Raw genomic sequence first — 16,475 nt, forward strand, 5'->3', positions numbered from 1 at the left:
TTTGCCTTCAAAACAGCATCAATTCTTCTAGGTACACTTTCACAAAGTCAGGGATTTTGTAGGCATATAGTCAGGTGTATGATTAAACAATTATACCAAACAGGTGCTAATGATCATCAATTCAATATGTAGGTTGAAACACAATCATTAACTGAAACAGAAACAGCTGTGTAGGAGGAATAAAACTGGGTGAGGAACAGCCAAACTCAGCTAACAAGGTGAGGTTGCTGAAGACAGTTTACTGTCAAAAGTCACACACCATGGCAAGACTGAGCACAGCAACAAGACACAATGTAGTTACACTGCATCAGCAAGGTCTCTCCCAGGCAGAAATTTCAAGGCAGACAGGGGTTTCCAGATGTGCTGTCCAAGCTCTTTTGAAGAAGCACAAAGAAACGGGCAACGTTGAGGACCATAGACGCAGTGGTCGGCCAAGGAAACTTACTGCAGCAGATGAAAGACACATCATGCTTACTTCCCTTCGCAATCGGAAGATGTCCAGCAATGCCATCAGCTCAGAATTGGCAGAAAACAGTGGGACCCTGGTACACCCATCTACTGTCCGGAGAAGTCTGGTCAGAAGTGGCCTTCATGGAAGACTTGCGGCCAAAAAGCCATACCTCCGACGTGGAAACAAGGCCAAGTGACTCAACTATGCACGAAAACACAGGAACTGGGTTGCAGAAAAATGGCAGCAGGTGCTCTGGACTGATGAGTCAAAATTTGAAATATTTGGCTGTAGCAGAAGGCAGTTTGTTTGCCGAAGGGCTGGAGAGCGGTACACGAATGAGTGTCTGCAGGCAACAGTGAAGCATGGTGGAGGTTCCTTGCAAGTTTGGGGCTGCATTTCTGCAAATGGAGTTGGGGATTTGGTCAGAATTAATGGTCTCCTCAATGCTGAGAAGTACAGGCAGATACTTATCCATCATGCAATATCATCAGGGAGGCATCTGATTGGCCCCAAATGTATTCTGCAGCATGACAACGACCTCAAACATACAGCGAAAGTCATTAAGAACTATCTTCAGCGTAAAGAAGAACAAGGAATCCTGGAAGTGATGGTATGGCCCCCACAGAGCCCTGATCTCAACATCATCGAGTCTGTCTGGGATTACATGAAGAGAGAGAAGCAACTGAGGCTGCCTAAATCCACAGAAGAACTGTGGTTAGTTCTCCAAGATGTTTGGGCCAACCTACCTGCCGAGTTCCTTCAAAAACTGTGTGCAAGTGTACCTAGAAGAATTGATGCTGTTTTGAAGGCAAAGGGTGGTCACACCAAATATTGATTTGATGTATATTTTTCTTCTGTTCACTCACTTTGCATTTTGTTAATTGATAAATATAATCTATTAACATGTCTATTTTTGAAAGCATTCTTACTTTACAGCATTTTTTCACACCTGCCTAAAACTTTTGCACAGTATATATATATATATATATATATATATATATATATATATATATATATATATATATATATATATATATATATATATATAAAGATTATATGAGGAGGAGTGGAAGTCTGAAACCAGGCGAACGTTCGATGTCATGGGTTTAGTAGGGTGGTTCTAAATTACACTTTTTTCGTGTAATATACTATTCTTTAAAAAATAAAAAGCACTTTTCAGTGTATTATTATTATTATTATTATTATTATTATTATTATTATTATTATTATTATATTTATTTTATTTTATTATTATTTCTGTTAAAACATTCAAACTAAAATTAATTATTAAAACAGCAGTTAAGCGTGCTATGTGTCTCTTACCGTGTTTTGACTGGAGTTTCCCCATTGTATTTCTCTTTTCCAGCTGCTATTCCCCGACGCGATTATTCACCAAGAAGATTATCATTTGGAGTTTGATGTACAACTGTAAATCCCAAATAGCAAACAATCCCAGAAGTCTTCTGTTACGAAAAGTTAATAGCTGTTTTCAAACATAACTGCTGTCCGATTCGTACTATTTTACGCTCAGACCGTAAGGAGCGACGATAGCAGAAAGCGTAGGTAAACTGCCTATCGCACTAGCGCCGCCTCGCGTAGCCGCGTGGGATCGATATCGACGTGGATCGACAAAGACGACAGACTTGAGCGACAAAATATAAAAAACAGACTTTACCATAGGTTACAAATGTTGTTGGTTTTAATTTGACTTGATCCCTGTTAAAATAGGTGCTATTCCTCTGTGTAAAAACAGCAATAAAAAAATAAACAAAACAAAAAAAAAAGGTGAGACAGTGCGAGCTGTAAAAGTCTGCTGCAGGGTTTCCCATCTAAACTATTTGAACACTGATGAAACTGAGCTACACTATGCTCTGCAGTACAGCATTAAATGCGATCGCATCCATAGCGCCACCTAGCTGTTCTGTCTGAACTCGCTGTTTATTTGTGTCTGAAATGTATCTCAGTTTACACACCAAATTAACTGGAAAATTATCTTTTTTTTTTCCTCCTCTGCATTTACAACGCTTTATCGTAATTTTACCATGTTTGCTGCAATATATTTTCATACTTGCTTTTTATATTATTTTCTGCACTTTGTACACTACACAATTGAAATCACACCGTTTAAAAATAAAACACATTACCTGTGCAATGGGTACAGAAGTGAGATGATAGTCTGTAAATTTGCTTACATTCATTTTAGTGAACTGTAAGATGCTTTCAAGCAGTGCAAACACATTTATACTGTTAGCTTTTTTCTAGATGTTCCAGAAATCCACTGTTTAAATTAAATTTACATAGTACCAGATGTATGTATGGACTGCTACAGAAATTGGCCCAAGTGATGAAGGTTCCCATGGTGTAAGATCTCTGATGTTGTGAAAGTACATTACATGCGTCTATTAGTGCACAGACATTCTTTCTGTAATTATCTTTAATGAAAGAAACGCCTGCTGCGGATGTTGCAAGTATTAAAGTAACCAATATGAAATGCTTGAACTAATGTTACCAAAGTGGACAGATAAAGACAAGAAACAACTGATTCAGAGACATCCACCAGATGATAAGATTGATTTAATCAAATCTTTATGGTGTTTGACAGAAGGACCAAGAGAAGGTAATATACTTTTTGGCCCATGGCCTTGTCCATTGAGCTCTAGAGCTGCCTGTGTGCTGGCTGACTGAGATGAATAATTATTGCTTGATGACAGCTATTGCCAGCGAGCAGGACAAGTGGCACTTTGGGCCACGTTCCCTCGCTCTGTGTACTGGCTGATTGTGATGTAGTGGTTATTGGTTAATGACAGTGATACCAGTGGTAGGAATAGTTGCACTCTGGACCACCTTCCCCATGTAGTGATGAAGTGTTTTGTAATGATTATTAGCAGTTATTGCCAGCAGCAGGGCAAGTGGCACTTTGGGCGACGTTACCCCACCTTGTGAGCTGGCTGAACTGTGACGTGATGGTTTATAACAGCTATAGTCAGTGGGCAGTAAGAGGCACCCTGGACAAGGCATGCTGCAAGTTGGAGGAGGACTAAACAAAGAAACGACAAGGAGGCATGGGCAAAGAGCTCTATAGGAACATTCTGATTGTATGTAATTAGGAGGTGAGCATAACATAGTTTCCATCTATTTTCAAACAGGCCTTTATTTTAATGTATATGTTAAAGGAAATAGCTTAAAATAACACACACACACACACACACTTATATATATATATATATATATATATATATATATATATATATATATATATATATATATATATATATATATATATATATTGTCGAACTTCAGATTAAAGTATATTTTTATATTTCATACCAACATTTTGCAGATTTAAAAAAAAAAATCCTTTCATTTACACAATTATTCAATATTATTTCTGTTTTCATTCTTTGCAATCTGTATTTAGTTTTTTTCACTTTTGAAGGAAACTTAAAAGCCTCCTAAACGCTTGTCAATGTGATAAAAACAGGTCTATCACCAGGTCTGTCACCAGGTCTAACTAGGTTTGGAAACCTATGTGCATTGTGACAACATTGTAGCCACCGTGGCTGGCTGAGAAATCGGTCCTACACAGTTCATCATTTTTTTCTCCTTTCTGCCACGGTTTGATAAAGCCATGACTGTCTGTCCATTTCTGTTTGAACTTCTTGTACCAGCGCAGCGGTGGATTTTTCTTTCCAGGTGTGTTCAATGCAATAGTAATCATGAAAATGGAGGGGCCACCTCCCTTGCTGATGCCTTGAAAACTGTTCGCTGACATTTGATAAGAAATGCTAGTATCCAATCCCGAACTTAGAGAAGACAAGGCTGCAATTCTGCAAAAATTCCATCAATAATTTAAGCAGTATGATTAGCTTTGAAAACCGATATGTGGTAAAAAGGTTTAAAAATCAGTACAGTTGGTATATATGTAGTAGAAACAGTTAGAAAACATAAATTAAAAAAAAAAGTAATCTTTGGGGTGTTTTTTTTTTCAACACATTTAAATTATATTGTGGTCTATTGCAGATTGTAATGTTAAGTCTGGCTAACTATAAAAGTCCTTTTGTCAACATGGGCAGCCTAAAATAATGGGTTACCTCTTACCCGAAAGCTGTACTTTAATTTTTTTTATTTTATTTTTTTTTTTTTAAAGGCCAGGATACTTTTCAAAACTAAATAGACAAAAACATCTGTGAATACATTTTTTTTTAACGCTGCTTATTATTGAAAGCTTATATTTTTAAGTTGAGAATGGGCATAGCCACAATGTACTATACAAAGATGAAAGCCTATATAAAACATAATATATTGGGATACTATTATATTTAATTGTTGTAGCACCCATTTAAAATTGTATACGACATTGTTTCAATACAAAAATGAGATGTCAGCATCTACTTTTTGTTTACTTTTGTATACATTCAGTGTAGTAATGGATAGATGTTTAAATATGTTCTGGCAAGTTAATCAAAGTAACAGTTCTTTGTGTGTTAAAAAGTTTAACATTTATCGCCCACATTTTCTTTCTTTTGCTAGGGAAAATGTAGCACATGCCATCTAAGATTTGTTATTTGTTTGGCTAAGCAAAAACGTAATACTTAGATAATCTAGTTTTTATGCAGCATTAAAATTTATAGCTAAATCTGTTACCCATAAAGGCGCAAAATGCCATAACTGCTTAATCGAAAATTAATTTGTTTTTACATATGGAGTAACAGCTGGTGTCTGAATCCAAGAGCGAGAAAAAAACAAAGGGGCCCATGTAAGCATATGTGCAAACTGATTTACGGCTGCAAAACACATAAAAACTTGTTTACCTGGCGTAAAGTGGAAGCACACACCTTCAGACACCTGTCATTGGCCTCAGGATGGCTGCTGTGGTACACTTTAGATCCAGCGACACTTGGCTCTTGTTGAGGACAGGCAGAAAAAAAGGGCAAGATGGAGAAGATCCCACATATTCAAACCCAGGGTCACTTTGTTTGGGATGGATTGTCCTCTCTGCTTGCCTCTCCAGCGGTGTCAGCTGTGATGTGGATAGCAGCCCTCCTCCCATTCCTGCTGCATGCCTGTGCTGCCTTGCTAGTTTTGCTTTTGTTTGCGGCCACAGGCCCTGCCACCTTTTCATCACCTGGCTGACTGTCCTCCTGGTAACACTGACAGCATTGACTTTCTCCACTAGAGAAGGACCATATGGCCTTTTTGGTAGCTTTTTATGTTGGCTGAGGCTTTTTCAAATAACTTAATTTCATGCTGAGTGACCTCAGCAAATAAATCCCAAAAACCAATTAGAACATTGTGTGAAAAAGAATGTACAGAATGTTCCTGTAGAAAACAGTTATATTTATTTAATTTTTTTAAAATTTAGAGTGACCACACAGCACTGACGTTCTGAGGGTATGTGAGGGCGTGTGAGCGTCCTCCAACCTCACAAGACTAAAGCCAGAATCGCTTTTACACTGAGCAATCCAGAGCAGAGGTGGGTGGGCTAGCAATCCTGAAAAACAGAGCTCAGCCCTGCTTCTTATCCACTCTGAATGTGCTCGGTGTCTGGCCAGTAGGGTTCGTTGTTGCGCGAAGAGGAGAAGGAATCCCTGCCGGTTTCCCATCCCCCACCCCGGGAGCGTCAGAACCAATGTGACGCCCCCTTTGGAGTCCCAAGCAAAGATCGACCTCTTTGCACAGCCCAGACGAAAGTGGGTTACAAAATTCTAGGGTTAATCAAGTACTGGTGATGGTACTGAAGTCAATGGTGTAACATTATTCATTGTTATAAATGTAATTATTCAAATGCTCAGTCATAGCTAATAGCCACGTTTACACCAGCCTTGCCTGATAAATGCATAGATTTATACACTGGAAAATTCATGAAAAATTGTCAGATTACCATGCATATTTACCATGAAAATCTTCTAAAGGCCAAAGGTAGCTTGCAAGTTGTTGATTAGTCTTGAGGCAGAAAACCTCGATCTAAACAGTGAATCTAAACCGAAAACTGATCCTAACCATAAATCTCTATTTTACACTCTTAACTTAATCTCTAAAATTAAAATATATTACCACCAATCTCCGGTTCCCATAGTATGCTTATCCTTACAAATGCTTCCCACTGTATTTTTGCAGTTTTGGTATGCTTTTCCTATTGTTATACTATGCATTTACCATACTTTAACATGGTTTGCCATCTTTATTAATATGCTTTACCATACCATGATATTCTTTACAATGCTTGTCTATGCTTTATCATGCTTTCACTGTGCCTTATTACACTTTGCTATGCTTTTACTATGGGAAACTTTTATAAGGGTATTTTCCATTTGTCTTTGTTCATATTGACCTCGCAATGGTGTTTATAAAAGAATAGTGCCTTATGGCAAAAAGCTAATATATTATGGCAGTAATTTATCTGGAACCCACTAAACTTTTATTTTGCACTGACAGCAATAGATATTGTAGAATGCACAGTATTTGATGTTTATATTGCCTAATTATAGGGTTGTAAATCCTATTATATTGTTCGGAAGACAACACACAGATGTCTTTGTACTGAAATGTACATGAGATAATGGACAACTGTTGACTTACAGTACATGTGGTTTGATCAAATGACCATGTTATAGGCTTCAATGCTACCCACTTCCCTTGCTTTGAAAAAAGGAGCTCCAAACAATATAATTTAGCGACAAATTAAAAGCCTATCCTTAATCTTTCTCTTTAATCAAGTTAGCACATTCTTATTCATCACAAAATGTATGCTTGCAGTTTGCTTAATTTTATCACAGGCCAGTGGGTATTATTAATTTATCATAGGTTCAGTACTTGTACCCTTTCTGTACCTCATTTATTTATATAAATTACATGGACCAAGATACACGCTGCTAAATCTGCTTACATTTGCAGATGATACCAAACTAGGGACAGCAGTGAACTCAGAAACAGCAGCCTATATATTTTAGAGGGATTTAGATTATTTAGACTATTCTATTTCAGCAGACTCCTGCCAGTCTGGGTAGCGCTGTGGGACCACCTGATACCTTTACACTATGCACAAGTTTGCTAACTCCATTCTTGCCGTATTGTAATGGCTTGGCATCTCAGCCCACTGGACGCAAACTGCTAACCTCACAGCTCAAAGATGAAAATCTTACCAAATATATTCTATATCTTTTGCCTCATCAACTAAAGATGAAGCTTGTAGTTTAGAGGTAAGCATGTGTCTTATGCTGATGTATGTATTAATAACTCATCAGCAGCTAGGAGGAGATTCATTACAGTATTTAAACACTGACTTTCCCATATAGTTAGAAGTGCTTATCATTGAAATAAATATTTACCTTACAAACATATTACCACCGGCTAAGGGAGTTTAATTTTTGCTTGGACATGCAGGTTTATAGCTTGTAAGCATCACAAGCATAGATAAGGTTAGGTATACCTTATAGTTTTTAATACTCAAAACCAGATACTTACACAGTGTAGTTTTGTTGTATAATGTAACAGAACCCCTTCATTTGTAGTACATCTTTTTGGGGGTGTTCAGAACCCACATATAAATGCAGGGTACTCATGCACACACAACATCTATGAATAATTCACCATTACTGTATTACTATTACAAAAAATCACTTTTGACTTTATTTTGTTAGTGGAAATAAACTGAACATTGTCTCTGCTGCCTTAAAGGTTTCAATATATAAAGAAAATGTGTCATCCAATAACGGTGGCTGCTTAACTGATTTAATTTTTGGAACAGCATTGTTTCTGTCAGGCATCAAATATTCTTTGTCTGTCAAACTCTGCCTTACTTAGAAGCCTGTCCCCTACTGTCAGACCATGCAGGATTGACATATTTTATTGATGACAGGCCTTTGAACCTCAAATATGAACAGAGTTTTTTTTTTAAACCTAGATTTTTACTTTACCTTAGGCTGGGAGCGAACAGTCCTGTGTGGTTCCAACGTGATTTCCAATGGCATTTGTTAACATATAGCGCAAAGATAACACAGGGCATGTTCTCTTGCTTTTGCATCGGCATTTGTTAACGCTTTGCACAAAACGATTTTGGCCTGACAGCACCTACTATTGCAGATCATCTACTCTCACCCTTTTCTTGCTAATCATGATTATCTACTTGCTAACTCATGGAGGTGAGATTGTATAAAAAAAGGGTTTTTTTTGTAAATCAAGCCCTTAAACTGGTCCTGTTTCTGAGCAGCATTCACACTTAAAAGCATTACTGAATGCTAACAATCTGCAAAAACAAGGATTTTGACATATATTAATTTAACAGGCTTGGGCTTGGTTGTGGGAATGAGAACAAAGGAAAAAATCACTTCCAGGCTTCATATATACAGTTTTATAGATCAGCATGTTTTGGACTCCCGCACCCACTCTGACTATTTTTTTAAATTATTAATTAAACAAATGGAAATGAGTGCCACATGGTTATTTTATTTAAAGTTGGTTGCTTTATTTATAATGCCTGAATTAATTGATATATATATATATATATATATATATATATATATATATATAGATATATATATATATATATATATATTATTACCAGGTTAAATTACTGTGTTGAACTTTAATAAGGAAGACAGCCACAATTTTCCAGTGGAAAGGTTTGACTAGTATTACTATTAGTTACTTTAAAATCTATTTTTTAATACTGTATCTTCATTTTTCTAATTTTACTAAGCATACAATTATAAACATTAATACATTATTTTGATAGATTACACTATGTAACACAATTTTAGTTCCTGGGTAGTAAGTGTTATTTCCTAATTGCTTATTCCTCAAAAGTATGGAAAATGGCTATTATTCCGCACAAACTTTGCTTTTGTGACCAGGACAGTGATATTTTGAAATTTACCTATTTCCAATGAGAAAGCGGTCTTTTCGTTCACATAAAGTCAGAAAAAAGTACTAAAGTAATACAAAAATGACTACAAAAGATTTAGAAGTGAGTAGTTATTCGAGATTTACGATTATACTGTAAATCACTTTCACGAATCAGCCCCCAAATGTAGTCTCCCATCATGTTCTCGTTATACTGTCCTTGGTAGCGGCGTGCAAAGTCCAGTATATCCTGGTGGAAGCGCTCGCCTTGCTCCTCCGAGTACGCTCCCATGTTCTCCTTGAATTTATCAAGATGAACATCAAGGATATGGACTTTGAGGGACATCCTACAGCCCATTGTGCCATAGTTCTTCACCAGAGTCTCAACCAGCTCCACATAGTTTTCGGCCTTGTGATTGCTCAGGAAGCCCCGAACCACTGCGACAAAGCTGTTCCAAGCCGCTTTCTCCTTACTAGTGAGCTTCTTGGGGAATTCATTGCACTCCAGGATCTTCTTTATCTGTGGTCCGACAAAGACATCGGCTTTGACATTTGCCTCAGACAGCTTAGGGAAGAAGTCTTGAAGGTACTTGATGGCTGCCGACTCCTTATCTAGAGCTCTGACAAATTGTTTCATAAGGCACAATTTGATGTGCAGTGGTGGCATCAGCACCTTCCGGGGGTCCACCAGTGGCTCCCACTTGACATTGTTCCTCCCCACAGAGAACTCAGTCCGCTGTGGCCAGTCCCGCCTGTGGTAGTGCGCCTTGGTGTCCCTGCTGTCCCAAAGGCAAAGATAGCAGGGAAACTTGGTAAAACCGCCTTGGAGACCCATCAGGAATGCCACCATTGCAGCCTCTTGATGCCATCTCAGAAAAATACAGATATGTATCCACTTAGGCAGCTGGAACTAAACTGAACTGGTGGGCTTAAGGCCCCTGTATTTATACTAATATTTATATTATTGGAAAGTTCTAGAAGTTTCTCCAAGTTTACTCAGCACTGAATATATCTGGAATGTTCTGGAAAATAGGTAAATTTCAAAATATCAACCTGGTCACAAAAGCAAAGTTTGTGGGGAATAATAACCATTTTCTATACTTTTGAGGCATAAGCAATTAGGAAATAACACTTACTACCCAGGAACCAAAAAAAAAAAAAAAATTGTTACACGGTGTTATCTATTGCTGTACTTTATGGTCTGATTGCTGTGAGAGCAGTGAATTTAATTGACTTTAAGCCAAAGAAATGATTCAGTAGGATGTAGTAAACTTTGAATGTGTAGCATTATGGTTGAAATGTCTGCATATCAATATGCACCAACAGATCTTCAACACAATAAAGGGGGTGCAATGATAACATTGGTAGCACTAAAAAAAAAAAAAAAAAAAAAAAAAAAAAGTCTTAATAATATGTAAGACAATAAAAACATGGGGTGTAACAGTTTGAGACAATACCTGTACCCAACCCTCAATGGCTTAAACAGAACTTGAATATGCCATTAACATTTACCAATTGCAATTTTAACACAATACTGGCAAGAGTTCAAATATATTTTTATTTTCCATTACAAGAGTAGCTTACAGTAAACCATATGTTTTGCAAATCTGGTTTGCATTTACATACATTTACACAAAACCAGAATGGAACAGACTGGAAAAATAAAGAAAAGCCTTTTCTTTTTTTGTGTGCAATGCAGCCTTCATAACTGCGGCAAAAGAAAGCACAACAACTTCTGGACTGGTTTAACACAGACCCAATCAGTTTTGGGCTGATGGAATTAAATATTAAGGGGCTGAGGTAAGAATAGGCGCAGTGCAAACAATTGCGGCTGCAAAATCCAAATTGTTTAGCGGCCAGGCAATTATTTTGCACTGAAACCTATGCAAGCTTAAGAGAAATGCACATTACTCAACATGCACAAATAATCATCTGCAATCATAATAATGAGGGTCACAATGAGAACCACCTGTGCATCGGGCTATTTAGCGGCCGCACTAAGAGCCCAAAGGTGAAGTAAGTTAGGAGTGCAGTGAGCAGTAGGCACTGTATGAGATTTAAGGAGCACGAAAAATCAGCAGAAGGGCAGCAATGTCCTCAGCGCACAGAAAAGAAAAGTTTTAAGGAGCTGAAATCCTTATGGCTGAGGTCACAGCATGAAATTTAGTTGGAAAAAGTCTGTCCTCTGTAGTGGAGAAAGTGAAGGCTGTCGGTGTTACCAGGACAGTCAACCAGGTCTAGGATGACCTGAGGAGTGAGACGATAGCGCCTTACCACCGCATTCTCCGGCATCCCAAACTATACCTAAATTCAACCATACTGTTGAGTGTTCACTCAACAAAAACGTCACTATTGTCACAACACTTCCGGGTATTTAGGAACGCTTTGTTGCATTCCGAAACTAAACGGTAAAATTTAAAAAGAGCGATTCTGCATGTCGGCCTGCAGCTTCAGAATCTAAAAAGAATATTCCAAAATCTTAAATACAAGTTTTTACTAAATATGCTGCATTTCTTTGTAATATCTATCTATCTATCTATCTATATATATAAAAATAGGTTGTAGTTACATTGTCATATTTGCTGCGTCTTATTTGTTATATATATATATATATATATATATATATATATATATATATATATATATATATATATATATATATATATATGTGTGTGTGTGTGTGTGTGTGTGTGTGTGTGTGTGTGTGTGTGTGTGTGTGTGTGTGTTTAACAATTACTGAAGGTGGATTGCGGTATCAGTATCTACATTTAAATCCCATTCATAATTTTTATATAACAGCTTGATCGTGGTTGTGGGTGTCACCATCTTTCTGTTGAGCAGCTCACCAGCTCTGAGAGTTGGTGAGTTCGTTGAGTCAGCGTTGAGCCAACGCTGTGCATCACCTGTTCTCAACAGTGAGTCTAGGAACGGTTTTCAGATTGTTGCTTCTCAGGGTTGAATTTAGGAATGCAGCCAGTTACCCTGGGTTTCAGCCAAGCATCACCGCATCAGGAAGTGTACCACAGCAGGCCTCCTGAGCCCAGTGACAGGTCTCTGAAGGTGTGTGGTTTGACACAGCTCTTAATTACTTGCTTCTAAAATAGCTTGCCCCTTGTAAGAGGAGGTGCAAAGTTTTGGAGGGCCAGCAAGGCAAAATCCTTAAATCTCATTATAATGTTAAATGGATTAATGATGGCAAAGTGATTATTTGATAGCGGGTGCAGAATGGCAGGTGAAATTGATTCTTTACATATGCCAGTTTTAGTGGCCGCTAAAGTCCCACTTCACGCTAACTAAACGTGATTTGTGCGTGCAAAACGCTCATATTGGCAAAACATCCATATTGGCTGTAATATGGGTGTTTTGCAGCCTTAAATCACTTGCACATATCCTTACATCAGCCCCTAAGCTTTCTAAATTGAAGCAGCCCAAGACAACAACTGGAAAGCTTATGCAGTATACATAGGTAATTGTTGGGTCTGTCCACACCCAAAAGAACCCCCTGGTACTTATCACACTTAGAACAGTTTGAAACAAAGGCTTGGTTTACACGCAAAAACACAAATAGGTCTCACCTTTTTGGTACCCTATTTTAGTAGTACTGTTTTTGCAATTTGGGTTTACATGTAGTTTTCTTTTAGGGAGAGTAATTATCTTAAAAAATTCAAATGACCTTTTAAATCTGGGATGGTATATATGTTTCTGTCAGTGTTCCAGTTTTGGGTGACTACTGTTACTGATATTGTGCAGCTTTTTAAAGCTGAGTTTACAAGAGGTTTTTAGGTTATGCTGAAGAACCGCAAGTACAGCCTGACTTATTTGGCCACCAAAAAGAGGGTAACAAAACAAAAACCCAGACATAGCTTTACACAAATAACAAAATAAATACATGAATGAATGAATGAATGAATGAATGAATGAATGAATAAATAAATAAATAAATAAATTCTTCCATTTCATGCATTATTTGGTAAACATTTTTGACTGCATATACAGGTACATTTATATACATATTATACACGTGGAGCTAAAATCCAGCACTTCAGGTTTATGATATAAAAAATATCCAGTCAAAATGTTTAGTAGATACATTTTCAAAATAATGATGCCCCACTACATCATGTTCTTATAATAATAATAATAATAATAATAATAATAATAATAATAAATACTTGAATACGGATTCCGGAGGGACAGTGCAAGGATCTCGCCATTAGAATGTAATTATATTTTTTGTTATTGGGGATCCCATATACTGGTAGCCCATATGAGTTCCTCTGAAGATGCTAACTCGTTTTTGTTCTTGTGAAACAAATCTTGCCCAATGAATTAGGTTTAAGAGATTTTACTTAAACTGTTGCAAAAGCCTGGTACTGAGGTTGGTAGCCTGCAGCAATAACAGAAGACCGAAGATCATAGAGAATGAGACAGGAGACACAAATCTCTAGGTATGCTAATTTAATATATTTTGAGGTACAAACAAGGCTTTTTTGTTCTTTTTAGGTACCCATGATTGATGCTATTTCAGACTAATATAACATGAATTGTATCTTAACTTACTGCTAAGTTTTAGTCAATTTGCGTTGCTTTTTAGTGTGATAAGGGGATTTACCCACCCTTTATAACAGTACCATGTTTTGGCTGCTCTAGTGTGATATGAGCGTGCCACTACAGTCTCACGACAACGGAGAGAGAACTGGAAGCTGATAAAGAGCATGTAAACCAAGCATGTAAACAGAAAAGGTCCCTAACCAGGCAGCATCGCTATAGTATAAAATAGGTTAGACAGTTTTAAGCACTATTCATGAGTAACTCAAGACACATTGGGCCCAGATTATCAGCGTGCAAATTGCCCATGTCATATATTTAATATGGGGTGCGCAATTTGCCTGCAACCTACCCATTATCCTCAATTGCCGTTTGAGGTTGTCCATTGTTAAGTTTTCTTATTTTGATTCCATTCACTCCCATTATTTTGCGCTGAAATAATTTGACTATTGGGCTGATTTGTAGGTGAACCGTAAAAGAGAACTCCTTGTTCAAAGAAGTTGATGTTAGTTTCTGTTCTGAATACTATATATTACGACGAGTAATAACATTTTGCTTGATTGTGGTAGGTTTTATTTAGCAGTGTATATTCTCTTTTACCAGCTCATAACACACTATACCATTTACAGCACTTTGGCTGAGTACAACCATGTAATTTTAAAATGTTTCAATGCTTTTGTGCTCAGAGCCAGACTAAGAAACTCTGGGAACCTGCAATTGATTCAACAGAGGCTATTATGATAGTTGAACTGGAAAGCAATTTAAATTAAAATGCTTTTGTGATTCCAACAGTTAATGATCTTTATTAACATCAACAAGGAGTGTATTTTAAACCTGAATGATAATATGTAGTGACACAACAATAAATGGTTAAGTATGGAGAATTAAATATGAAAACTAGGAACAAGACCTGGACTATCCTTACCTTATTATATATAATATTTATAAATTCCTTATTTTTAAAAATGCATATAAGGGAGCATGACTGTAACGCATGAATATAGATTTTTTTTTACAAACTGGATCATCTTTTTAAAAATATCTGTAATGAGTAAGTGATTATCTAAGTCAAAATCATCATTAATGCTACAACAGTTTTAATGTGATTTTGATGGAGTCTGGGACGACAATCTCCATAGACAATAATAGCCTTTACAAAGAAAATATGTTTGTAATTATTGTAAAACCTAAAATAGAACAATAGAACAGTTGTAATACATATTCCAATTTTCATCAAGTAGCCTCAGCTGTGCTGTAGTAACTTTTACTATACTAAGTACATTGGCTCACAATTCCTCATGCATGATCTTGGCTGGGGATGCATGATGTTTGCTTTGGCCTTTGCTATCTTATTGTCCAGTGGACATTCTCCAGGCTGGGCCTTTACCATAGTTCAGTTGCTTGGTAACATTTATTGCTTTGGTACTACAGGTGGGACATCTAAGCAGACATCTGGGTAAGTGGGTTTTAGCAGTGTGGTAGTAAGCAGTCTGTGCCCAAGAACAGAAGGGCATATTCAAATCAAGAGTGAGGAGCTTTGAGTTCCTTAACCAAAGCAAGCATATTTTTATTGACATAAAAACACTTTTATTACATGTTAAACCCCAAGCAAGGCTGTCATACAAAATAATGCTTTTGCCTTTTGTGGTCAAGTAATTTACGTTGTTGCTGAACAAATGTTCCATTGTCCATTAAAACCACAGTTGACGCAGAAACAATAACAATGTTTATAGAATATACACCATTGGAATACCGACAGCCTGGGGATACCTGAACTGTTACAATCTTTTCTTTTTGTTTTGGAAGCACTGAGATTACCGTAAATTCACAGTAATGTAATACTACGTTTGCCCAAAAATCAATTAAAACCTTGTTTGGCCCAAATACTGGATAATCTGTTTTGATTTCTGTACAGACGAGTTAAAGAAGAAACTACCTGTTATGGTTTGGATTCCTGAAGGGCCATTTGCATTAGTGGTCAGCCACACCCTTATAACAGTAATTTTAAAGTTTCCCCATCAGTATATAACCATACCTCTCTGGGATTTATAATGCTGACTTATGTTTTATCATGCTTTCACTATTCTTTTTTTACACTTTGGTATGTTTTTCCTATGTAACTTTTGTACGGACAGCATTTCCTTATTGTGCTATGGAAATTAACTGCTGCACTAAGAAGATTATATTATTGTAAATGTCAATTATTGACTGACAGCTCCTGGTTTACTGATATATATCTACTGTACGGAATATGAACAGATTAAAAATCTGAACGTGTTTTGAAAAATTGCTTATAATGTACAAAGCAGATTCAAAATGATCCTTCCATAGGTACCAGTGGTTAATGGCAAAGGTGCGCAACCAAACTTTTATCACGGGCAGCATATCCAGAAAACTAGTTTAACCTCATGTGTATAGCGGGCCGCACATTGCTAAAGAATAATCTAAATTTAACCCTTAGCTGCAGCATACATGGCATATACATATAGGCAATTTCCCTTAGAATTAGTTCGATTTCGTACTGCACGATACACATCACACATCACACCAGAAATAAACAAAACAATTAAAAACTAAGTATTAGCATTGTACTGTTATCATATACACACGCATTGCACAACAACACAAAGCAAAT

General features: G+C 37.0%; 1 protein-coding gene across 1 annotated transcript in view; it reads right to left on the minus strand.

Annotated features, from left to right (window-relative positions):
- Positions 1-11,584, minus strand: part of LOC121313972 (protein naked cuticle homolog 2-like) — a 70,878-nt gene extending 59,294 nt beyond the window's left edge. Inside the window, exon 1 of the mRNA XM_041246741.1 lies at positions 11,512-11,584. Within this exon, the coding sequence (XP_041102675.1) occupies positions 11,512-11,584 (73 nt within the window). The remainder of the gene's footprint in view (positions 1-11,511) is intronic.
- Positions 11,585-16,475: the final 4,891 nt, after the last annotated feature.

This window comes from Polyodon spathula, chromosome 4 (assembly GCF_017654505.1).
Source record: "Polyodon spathula isolate WHYD16114869_AA chromosome 4, ASM1765450v1, whole genome shotgun sequence".
NCBI classification, from domain to species: domain Eukaryota; kingdom Metazoa; phylum Chordata; class Actinopteri; order Acipenseriformes; family Polyodontidae; genus Polyodon; species Polyodon spathula.